The sequence below is a fragment of the Sapajus apella genome, unplaced genomic scaffold (genome assembly GCF_009761245.1).
Source record: "Sapajus apella isolate SASKATOON/1434 unplaced genomic scaffold, GSC_monkey_1.0 scaffold49, whole genome shotgun sequence".
NCBI lineage: Eukaryota > Metazoa > Chordata > Mammalia > Primates > Cebidae > Sapajus > Sapajus apella.
Genome location: NW_022436989.1, coordinates 6,706,405 through 6,718,523, shown reverse-complemented (window position 1 = coordinate 6,718,523; position 12,119 = coordinate 6,706,405). Strand labels below are relative to the sequence as shown.

At 40.1% G+C, this 12,119-nt stretch overlaps 1 protein-coding gene across 3 annotated transcripts in view; it reads left to right on the top strand.

The window, feature by feature from the left end:
• WDR64 (WD repeat domain 64) overlaps positions 1-12,119 on the top strand; it is a 160,511-nt gene that overhangs the window by 1,739 nt on the left and 146,653 nt on the right. The window contains exon 1 of one of the 3 annotated variants that reach the window (XM_032242229.1): positions 1,881-1,910. The exons of 1 other annotated variant lie outside the window; for it this stretch is intronic. Coding sequence is in view for 1 of the 2 variants with exons in the window: in XM_032242230.1 (XP_032098121.1) it covers positions 10,671-10,815 (145 nt within the window). In the remaining variant the exon portion in view is untranslated. Of the gene's footprint in view, positions 1-1,880; positions 1,911-10,091; positions 10,816-12,119 lie in introns of those variants that run through there. One more of the 3 variants, XM_032242230.1, reaches the window with a different exon arrangement.

Genomic DNA, 12,119 nt, shown 5'->3' with positions numbered 1-12,119 from the left:
ATTGCTAAGGGGCAGTGTGCTCTACCTTCGACACCTTGATTTTCCTTCAAGGCTTCTGCTCTGGATTTGCCATCTGTGAGACTTCCTACTCACCACCCCTTAAAAAAAGACACATCTAATTGTTAATTTTAGATTTGTACAACCATTGAACAAAACATAACCATTTAACCAGTTGTATGTTTAATGTCCAGTATGTTTTCCATGCCTAGTCTACAGTAGGTTCTCAATAAGTAGTAATTTGAATGAATGAATAAAGAAGAACTCACTATATTTTTTCCTATTCATTCTTTGTTGCTGAGTCCTTGCCCTTGTAAAGCTTACATTCCAATAGTGTTGGGAAAACAGACAAAAATTAGATAAGTACATATGTAGGGTATTAGCCGGTGGCAAATGCCATAAAGAAATATAAGGTGTCAGGCATGGTGACTCGTTCCTGTAACTCCAGCACTTTGGGAGGCCAAGGCAGTAGGATTGCTTAAGCCCAGGAGTTCAAGACCAGCCTGGGTAACAAAGTGAGAACCCACTCAACTCTTCAAAAAATAGAAAACTAGCTGGGCAAGAAGCACATGTCCATAGTCCTAGCTACTGAGGAGGCTGAGGCAGGAGCTATGGGAGATGGGAAAAGAGGTTTGTAAGAGTTAAAGAGAGGAAAGAAGCATGAATAGCAGCTTAACAGGCAGACAGGTTTATTTTGGAGAATAAACCTGAAGGGGCTTCTGGCCAGTTTCATTCAGGAGCACTCTCTCTTGCAGACTAAGAGTACTTAAGGGTTTTAGGACAAGAGAGCTTATTACAGGCTTGGAATGTTTCTGTGTGGAGGATAAGTTTATTGAGGGGTTGGAATGTCTCTGTTGGAGGATATCTCAGGGCTGGCATGTCTCTGGTCAGGGAGGGGTTTATCTTAGGGTTGGAATGTTTCTGGTCAGAGGTGTCATTTGTGGTTTATGGTCCTGCTGACCTTAGGCCATTAGGCTGATGCCTTTTGGATTTAGGTGGTTTTTAATCAAGGGAAACTTTAACATGGCGATGCTTGTCCAAGATGGCAATGGTCCTGCTCTGTCATGGTTGTTATTTAGACAAGGTGGTTATGGGCAGTAGGACTGTGTTTGACATGTTGGAGGAACAATAAGGAAGCAAGAATGAGAATCAGGAAATGCAGCCAGCAAGGTGGGTGAGTACTGAATGGCCAGGTTATGCAGGACCTTGGTTGTTTCAATAAAAGGATTTTGGCTTTTACTCAGAGTAAAATCCAGGCCAATGCCCACTAGCAGTGAATGCAAAGGAGGAGTAAGAGGCCTTTGGCAAATGTTTAAGCATTTTTGATATAGTAATTTTACAATATTATGAACTGTTAAAGACATTTATTGAGCTGGACAGAAACAGGGAATGATACTACATATATGATTTCATTTTTCAATAAGAATATACATATTTTTAAATTTTAGAATTATGTAATGATAGGATAAAGGCAAAACACTATAACCTTTTATTTAAAAAAAAAAAAAAGACAACTTAAAAAGCAAGTGCAATGTCAGCATGATATAGTTTAGCTATTGGCCCCCACCCAAATCTCATGTTGAAATGTAATCCCTAATATTGGAGATGGGGCATTGTGGGAGGTGTTTGGGTCATAGAGGCGGATCCCTCATGAATAGCCTTGGCCATCTCCTTGCTTATAAGTGAACTCTAGTTCTGTGTTCATATGAAGATCTGCTCATCTAAAAGTGTGTGGCAACTCCCCCATCTCTCTCTCTCTCTCTCTGTCTCTCTCTCTCTCTCTCTCGATTTGATTGTTGCCATGTGATATGCCTGCTCTCACTTTACCTTCCACCATGAGTAAAAGCTCCCTGAGGCCTCCCCAGAAGCTGAGCAGATGCCAACACCATACTTCCTGTACAGCCTGCAGAACTGTGAGCCAATTAAACCTCTTTTCTTTATAAATTACCCAGTCTTAGGTATTTATAGCAATGCAAGAATGGCCTACTACATAGCATAAGGACAAACAGGTAGACCAATGGAATAGAATAGAGAGCCAAGATATAAACTCTTACATATATGGTCAATTGGTTTTTGACAAGGATGCCACAGTCATTCTGCGGAGAAAGGACAGTCTTTTCAACAAATGATGCTGGGCAAACTGCACATCCATGTGCAAAAGAATGAAGTTGGAGCCTTATATAATATATAAAAATTAACTCAAAATTAATTGAAGACCTAAATGTAAAAGCTAAAACTATAAAACCCTTAGAAGAAAATTTCTTGGATATGACACAAAAAGCACAGACAACAGGAGAAAAAAATAGATAAATTGGACTTTATCAAAATTAAATCTGTTGTACATCAAAGGGCACTATCAAAAGAGGGAAAAGACAACCCACCAAATGGGAGAAATACTTGCAAATCATACATCTGATAAGGCATTAATATCCAGACTATATAAAGAACCTCTATAACTCAACAACAACAAAAAACTCCATACAACCCAATTCAGAAATAGGCAAAGGATCTAAGTAGACATTACTCCAATATACTGATAGCCAAAAAGCACATGGAAAGAAACTCACCATGATTAGTCATTAGGGAAATGCAAATCAAAACCACAATGACATACCACTTCACACCTACTAGAAAGGCTATCATCAAAAAACAAAACAAAAAACACAAAAATAAGCATTGGTAAAGATGTGGAGAAATTAGAACCCTGTTGTTCTGCTGATGGGAATGTAAAATGGTATTGCTGCTGTGGAAAACAATTTGGTAGTTCTACAAAAAGTTAAGCATAGAATTATTGCGAACTCATGCCTATAATCTCAGTGCTTTGGGAAGCTTAAGCAAGATGATCGCTTGAGGCCAAGAGTTCAATGACCAGCCTCTGGGCTACATAGTAAGACCCCATCTCTACAGAAAAAATTTACAAGTTAGCTGAGTGTTGTGGCACATACCTGTAGTCCCACCCAGCTACTCAGGAGGCTGAGGCGGAAGTATCCCTTGAGCCCAGGAGTATGAGGCTGCAATGAGCTGTGATCGTGTCACTGCACTCCAGCCTGGGCAACAGAGTGAGACCCTGTCTCAAAACAAAAAATTAAAAAGAATTGTCATATGATCTAGCAATCCTGTTCCTAGGTGTATACCCAAAAGATTTGAAAGCAGGGACTCTGACAGATATTTGTATGCTAATATTCAAAATGTTCATTATTCAAAATAGCCAAAAAGTAAAAACAACTCAAATACCTATCAACAGATGAATGATACATGGAATGTGGTGTATACCTACAATGGGATATTATTCAGGCATATTTGGAAAGAAATGAAATTCAGCACATGCTACAATATGAAAGAACCCTGTAAACATTATAAGTGAAATAAACCAAACACAAAAGGACAAATATGGTCCTAATGATATGAGGTAACTAACAGGCAAATTCATAGAGACAGAGAGTAGAATGGTGGTTACCAGAAGCTGAGAAGAGGGAAGAATGAGAAGTGAGTGTTTAATGGGTACATTGTTTCTGTTTAAGATGATGAAAAAATTCTGGAGATGAGTAGCAGTAATGGTTGCACAAGACTGTACATTCACCCAGTGCCACTGAATGGCACACTTAAAAATGATTAGAAAGGGAAATTTTGTGTTATATATATTTTTTACCACTTTTTTTTTTTAGAAAAGAAAAAAGCATGTGCAAATTGTGCATGCATCTCACTCTCTCAGAGTGGGAGAAATGAACTACTATAACCAGCTGATGAAGCAAGCTGAGCTCAGTATGCTGCCACCAAAAAGCAACTTGCTCTCCCTACTCATTTCAAATGTTTTCTGACCACCTGCTGCTTCCTGCCCTTAGGAATTTTGGCAGCTTCCAAAGCTTGTCTGCTCCCTTGCAGTTGATATCAAGGCCAGAACGTTGTAATGCTGAAAATTGAAAACCCATGTAAAACTCACTTGTTCACCCTCCAAGATAGAGCCTGCATCAGGCCTGGACAACTTCTGTGAGGGTAGAGGTGGGAAAGATAACAACTTCAGCTTCCCCCAATTTCTTGATCTACTACCTGTAGAGGCTGCTCTGGGCCCCTTCGGGATTGTGAGGGAAAAAAAAGCTCCTTGATTGGTAAAGTTGTCATCTGATATTGGTGCTCTCTGCTGGGTGCAGAGACTCACGCCTGTAATCCCAGCACTTTGGGAGGCCGAGGCGGGCAGATCACTTGAAGCCAGGAGCTCTAGACCAGCCTGGCCAACATGGTAAAACCCCATCTCTACTAAAAATACAAAAATTAGCCAGTTGAGGTGGCATGCACCTGTAATCCCAGCTACTTGGGAGGCTGAGGTAAGAGACTCTATTGAACCCTATTGAAACCTGGAGGCAGAGGCTGCAGTAAGCTAAGATCTCATCATTGCACTCCAGCCTGGACAACAGATTGTGACTTTGTCTCAAAAAAAAAAAAAAAAATTGATATTGGTGTTCTCTGATTGTAGCAAATTGTAAATGCTGGGTTTTTCTCTTCTAGGATGATTTGTGGGTTCTGTAGAGAAACTGACATCTCTGGCATCTTTCTCACGCAACTCTCTCAATGGGACAATGCCTTTAGTAGCTGACTGCTAGGCTCTCGCTCTCTGCCCCTGCTTGGGGATCCTCCCAAGCTGACCCAGCCTGGCCTCTCTACTGAGAGTCTAGCATCTGGTCCTCTGTACATATGTATGCATCTTTGCCCTGCAAAATTCTGGAAGTGGTTTGCTGCAGAGAGCTGGCCAGCCCCAGGCTCTCCCTGTCAGTGCCCCTGAGATGGAAAGAAGTAGGGAGCAGTCACGGCTCCTCTATTACTCTGAAAATTCTCCCTGTGGAAATGCTCATTAAGGATATCCTTGAAATCCTAATGAACTCATTGCCTTCTCTTAAGTAGTTTGAAGGTGAGCATGAGCTAATGCTTGCGGAACTGGTTCCCAATGCCTGCACACATCCTCTCTCATGGGGCATCTAGCCCTGTCCTTTAGATAGAAAGAGGTTCATTTAAAACCCTCTAAACACCCTCTTACATTGGAACATTAAATTATCACAACACCTATATTACAAGGAAGTCCTTTGCAAAGTATAGGAGAGTGAGGAATGAAGACAGGTTTCATCTGACATTTTTGTTTGAAAACTGATAACCCCTAGCCTTCTGTGACATCATGTGGCAGCAGCCAGGGAACTTCAATCAAGCATTCTCCTTCGCAGGGTTGAGAAGCATCCTTCCCTGGCCACTCTAACCTTGGTCTCTGGTGAGCAGCAGAAGAGCCCTTACTGAAAATCTTGCCAAATATTTATGTACTTTTCCTATCTTAGGAAATGGAATTTAGTAAATGTGATTGAACTTTTTTTAAAAAAGAGAATCTAGCATGCCTCAAGGTTCTGAATGTCAATGCTGCTGATGCATACAGCTCCTCAGATGGGTGAGATGTAAGGATCTGTTCAATACATAAACTGTGTATCTGTTGACATCCCCTCAACCCACAAATGCATACATTTTTTTAAAAAATAAAATCTCACTTGTAACATGGCTGTTAAAAAATGGAGTTTACATGACAGAGGAGGTAGGGAAGAGTAAACGTTTAATTTCTGGAAGAGATTGGTTAGTGAAGTTATGATTTATATATCTATCTCCACACCAACACCCATTATAGTGAAAGTTTGGTACACTGGGGACAAAGAGAACATTTATAAGTTTCCTGAGGGAGGAAAATAAAAACAACCTCCGTACAAAGCATCAGGGATCAAATAGCTTATAATCAGCAACAGAAGCTGATTAGAATACAGTCCTTATAACAATAACACTAGTAGCAAAAAGACAATGGAGTAATAGTTTCAAAATGTTGAAAGAAAATAATTTCCAACCTAAAATTCTGTACCCAACCAAATATCAACAAAGTGCAAGGAAAGATCAGGATATTTTCAGATATGCAAGTATCAAAAACATATCTATCTTCCAGGCACGATTTCTGAATATGAGTCACCAAAATGAAGGAGGAAACCATGGTGAAGAAAGACATAGTATACAAGCTTGAGGATAAGGGAATTCCCAAAATGATGATGAAAAGAGATGGTAGTAGGACAGCCATGCCCCGATTTATATAAGGCATCAGTCCAGACTGCAGGGGTGTGACTCAAGAGATTGACACCAAGATGCCTTCTGCTCTTGTGTCATCTTTTTATTCTGAAAATGTAAGAGTGAATCTACCCCAGATTCTTAGCAGTACCTGGTCACCAAAGGCCATGTACTGTTGAAGCTCCTGCCCACCTCGTTGTCCCCTGCCATAGGCATTAGCTGAGAATACTCTTTTCACTGCAGAGGAGTTCTTCACTGATTCATCCTGGAAACTGGAATTGGCCATTCTGAGCCTAGAAGCAGAAAATGCAGAGCAACCTATTGCTCCAACAACATTTGTGCCAGATGACTGACACCAGGTCTATACAACAGACCAGCTGAGGACCCAGCCATGGGCCTTGAATCATGGTAGCACCTTCTTCCACACATGGGCCCTTATAATATTCATGGAAGCTGAAGCCAAATAACTCACAGCAATTTTTCCACCTACTTTTTTCTAGAGTCTTTTTCTGACAGTGGCAATATCATTTCTTTGCTTATACAGCTAGGTGTGTGTTTGTTTTCTGACTTTTTACAATGATTGCCTTTCATAGTCATTTATATGTAAAAATTGATAAAATAGCAAAATACTTCATTGGGAAAAATAGGTAGAAAAGAAAAAATATACACTTATGAAGGACATTAGAAAAATGGGGAAAGATTTATGAAGTTATACATTAAAATTAAAATAATATGCATAGTTCTGTTGAAACTAAAATTACCAAAGTATGTGGTCTGGGCTTAGAAGGCAGTTTTTAAAAATTATTAGTTTTGTAAAAGTGTGAGAACATGTAAGAGTGATTCTCAATGTTCTTTAAATCTGTGTCTATGTTATTTTTGCAACTGAGAAAATATAAGTCCAAATGCATCTGATAGCTCTATAAATGACGGTAATAGCTGTGAATTCCTCCTGCATATAACATCTAAGAAGTTCCCAAAAGCCTCTGCTATCATATGCATTTATACCTACTATCACTATGGCTCCTCCTACTACTTTCTCTTTAGCCAGCCATTCCACTGAGGTAGGCTTTCTCAAGGTCACTAGCATCCACGTTCCAATGGTTAATTTTCAGTCCTCATCTTAATGTGGGTCCTCAGCAGTGCTTGGCAAGGTTGACTGCTCCTTCATGCATTAATGCTTATCCTTAGATATTTCAGTATGTGGTTCTAAAACACAACATCACATAAATAACAATACTATGGTCCAAATGTTTATGTCTCCCCAAAATTCATATCTTGAAACCTAACTCGAAGGTGATGGTACTAAGAGTTGGAACCTTTGGAAGGTCATTAGGTCATGAGGGTTCCACCTTCATGAATGGGATTAGTGCCCTTATGACAGGGCTTGAGGGAACCTATTTGTCCCTTCCACTATGTGAGGACACATAAAAGACACCATCTATGAAGAGCAGACCCTCAGTAGATACTGAATCTGCTAGAGCCTTGATTTTGGACTTTCCAGCCTCCAGAACTGTGAGAAATTTCTGTTGTTGATAAATTATTCAGTCTGAGGCATTTTGTTACAGCAGCAGGAATGGACTAAGACAAATAATATAACATAAAATATAATTATTAAATCTAAACAATGAAAAATAATTTCTAATTATCATCAAATATCTACTTAATGTTCCAATTTCCAATTGTCTCATGCATTTTAAATTATATTTGAGTTTGGTTGTTGAGTCAAGATCAATATACAGTCCACACACTGTGGTTGGATGGTGTTTCTTTAAAATCCCTTTTAATCTATAGCTCCCCTCCTTCTTCCTTTTTTCTTCGTATGCAATTTCTTTATTGAATAAACTGGATTGTTCATCCAATGGCTCTTTTCCTTTTCAAAACAGCTTCTTTCCTTGGCTCTTGGGATGATGCTTTCTCTTGGTTCTCCTGCCTTACTAACCACTCGTATTTAGTCAGTGGTTCTTCTTGATCACTGTGACCTCCCAACACTGGCTCACTCAGGGTTTGGTCCTCACCTTGCTTTCTTCTTTATCTGCATTGACTCCCAGATGATCTCATCCAGCTAATGGCTTTAAATACAATACCATCTGAATGCTGATGACTCCCAAGCTCTCCCGGAACTCTGGACTTGTATATCTGGTTGTTCAACACCCACAATTGTTTAATAGAATTCTCAAACTTAGCGTATCCTGAACTGAATTCCAGTTCCCCACCGCCCCCCAACAAAATCTGCTCCTGCTACTGGCTTCCTCCTAAACACAGTAAATTCCATCTTTTTTATTTCTTAGGGCCAGAATCCCTGGAGTTATCCTTGATCCTTCTCTTGCTCTCAAAGCCCTATCTAATCTATTAGCAAATCTGTTACGTCTACCTTCACACAACCTGACCACTTCTCACAGCCTTTGTCACTAGCGCCCTAATCTAAGCCACTGTCATCTCTTACTTGCATTACTGAAATTGCCACTTAACTGTCTTTCCGACTTCTACCCTCTCTCCCTTTCAGTTTATTCTCAAGGCAGCTGGAATGATTCTTTTCAAATTCAGGTCAGATCCTGTCACTGATTTGCTCAAAAAGTCCCCATCTCAGAGTAAAAGCCAAAGTCCTAAAACAGCCTATAAGGTCCTACATGATCTGGATGCCACCCCCTGACTCTCTTGCCTTCTCTCCCTACCTCTCTCTCTCCTCCCACTCCACCTTAGCCACACTGCTCTGTTGTTTCTCAGATATGTGAAGCACACGCTGATCTCAGGACTTCACACCTGCTGTCCCTAGCACATCCTTCCACCTTTTATCCACATGACTTGCTACCTCACTTCTTTCAGATTTCTGCCCAGACAGCTGGTTATCAATGGGCCTTCCCTGAGCTGCCTACCTCTTTTACTTTGACTTATACCTCCTCTCCAATACACACACCATTCCTCTCTCTTTATGGCACGAATTGTCCACTGATGTATTATTTATTTATTTGTCTGTCTTCTGCATTAGACTATAAACTTGAGCAGCTATTTTATTCACTGCTGTATTCTCAGTGTCTAAAACAGCCTCTAGCATGAAGTAGGTGTTCAGTAAATATTTGCTAGATGAATTAATTGTGAATGCAATAATACCTACATTAGAATTATAAGAAGAGTGGTCCTCCAGATGTCACTGCATGGTGGTTTGAAAGCTTTAAAGGAAAAAGTAGGAGAAACAAATGGGATTGGGGATTTTTCTTTAAATAAAATCTTACCTTGCTCTCCTACCACGTAGTTAGAGGTGGACACCAATAAGGCAGTGCTGGGATTGGAGGTGCTCTGAAATGCCATCTGCTTCATTTCGGAATGCAAGTTCTTGTAGAACCTTTTAAAAGATGAACTACCAAGGGGTAGGAAATTTATCTAATTCATCTAAGCCATAGAAAGTTAACTAATTTTTGAGAAACATTAAACAACTTCTTCCCTTAAAAAAGTCGAAAATGGGAAAACCTGAGTCAATAGTGGCATTTGGACTAATTGGGATTGGAGATTGCAGAAAGGCCTCTTCTAATTCAAATGACACCTTACCTTGAAAAGCTCTCCTCATAATCAGGAGCTACTTCTTCCTCATCCTTGGCTCACTTTATTATTTCAATCAAAGGACAATGCACAAAGAAGAAGAGAATTTTTATTCCCTATGACCTCTAAAAATGTTTGTGGAAGAAATGACAGATACTGAAATACATTTCATCTTTAGAAGTTCAAATTTTCATATCCAGTACAATGGCAAGAATGAGTGCAAACATTTTATTTTTTTTTGAGATGGAGTCTTGCTCTGTTGCCCAGGCTGGAGTGCAGTGGTGAGATCTTGGCTCACTGCAACCTCTGACTCTTGGGTTCAAGTGATTCTCCTGCCTCAGCCTCCCAAGTAGCTGGGGTTACAGGCATTGGCCACCACAGCAGGCTAATTTTTGTTTTTTTAGGAGAGACTGGCTTTTGCTGTGTTGGCCAGGCTGGTCTTGAATTCCTGACCTCAGATGATCTGCTCGCTTCAGCCTCCCAAAGTTCTGGGATTACAGGTGTGAGCCACCATACCCGGCTAAACTTTATTTTCCATGGCACTGTGAGGAAGGCAAAAGGTTTGAGGTGAGAAGAGATAGAAGAGGGAGAAAATATTATCCAGTTTTCTTACTTGGTCTTTACTCATTCCTTTTCCCTGTCAAGCAGTATACACAACACACACACACACACACACACACACACACACACACACACACACACACACAGTCTGTGGGGAAAAAAAATTCAATCTCCTCCTTATGAAGGAAGTAGGATGTTACAGAGATATTATGATGCAATGAGGACCCTATGAAGGCCACTGATAACATTGTGAGGTCAGGATTTTTACTGAAATGTTTGCCTATAAGAAATCCATCAGACCTAAATCAGCTTTCCTTCCTGCTAACATCCTAGTGGCAACTCCTGCTACTACCCACAGTATGGGATTTTGAGATCAAAGGAATGAGACCTAGGGCAAAAACCGAGATAGCAGGGAGGCATTGTAACAACTGGAAGGTTTTCCAAATTGGTAAAATTGCAGTATTCCTTCTGCACAGAAGTAAAAGATTCCCTATGTCCCTATGGATATCAGGGAGAAAAAGCATCTCAACACAGCACGTCGGATTAGCAATTTCAGAAAGTCCTTGAACGGGTTTGAAAAATTGATTGAACAAACAGTAGCTCAGAAAAGGGATGAAAGAGCAGGCTTATTTATCCATAAAGAAGGTAAGATCAGTGATTACAAGACAGTCCAACTGGGTCTGTCAATTAGAACTGGAAAATGTTTTAAGCCATCAGAGAGAAGCATCAGAGTTTAATGGCAAAGAATGGGTGCTGAGAGGGACTGCTGACCTGAGTTTTTGTTCTTTCTGTGTCCCTACATAACAAAGTGGACATGGCGAAGCTTTTTTTTTTTAACTTCTCTGAATCTAAGTTGCTTCAATTGTAAAACTATGGGACTGGACTAAATGATGTCCAGTATTCTTCTGTAGACATTGCCATTTGGTTGACCTGGGACTCTCAGTAGTGCATAGCACTGCTCTTTCTTTGCCTAAAGGTATCATGAAACCATAAGGACTTTCATAGGAAGTGCAGCTTCCTGCCTCACTGTGATTCCATTGTCTTGGCCACTCTCCGTATCTCTAGACAGGAGTGATCTTGAGGATGCAAGCTAAGGAGAATATGGTGGACAGTGATCTTACAGGAGGATTTGCAGCAGAGATGCCAGTGCATAAGCAACAAGGTTCAAGGGGAGTGGTGTAGTGTACAGCTTTGGGGCATTGAGGACAGCTGAGAAAAATAAAGCTAAAGGGCAGAGTGAAAAACTAACAGAACAAATCCTGCTGTTGCAGTGAAAGGAACAGAGATGATATAACTACTGATGGGATAGTATAGCCAGCCTCTCAGTGTGCCAGACTGCATAGTCATATGTAAGTGAAAATCTTGGCTTTGGGTGTTCAAACCTAAACTGGTATTAAATGAATAGTATTTAATAATTTATAGTCATTTTAATCAATGTAATTATGTTCATTTTATTTGTGAAAAAATGGGAGCTGAAGATAAATCATTTGCCCAAGTTACCCAACCTCTAAGTGTTAAAGCTTAGACTTGGACCTTTTGGATATGCTTTTTAGATGATTGCAAACTTGACCAGGCTTTCTAAACTACTCGACAAAACTTGCATTTTTTCTTAGTCAGTTTGTTTTGCCTCTCTCTAGTTGGTTTTTCAAACCCTTGCCACTTTTTCTGAATTCTCTATGGGATCTCTGCTTCTGTCAGCCAAGTTTTCTATATCACAGAAGAAAGCAATGGCAAAAGACAAGACTCTCCAACCTCCTTTTTCCACTTCTGAATCACCGAAAGCAGTCGTTGTCCTTCTTTCTATTTCTCCTCTCCTTCAAGGCTACCAGTTTGCTGCAGCTTCAAAATCTCCTTTTCCAGTGGATTTGTCCTCTCAATCTAAAAATATACGCAAGCATCATGACCTTGGCTTCCTCTTTTCTTTTTTTTTTTTTTTTTTTTTTTTTTTA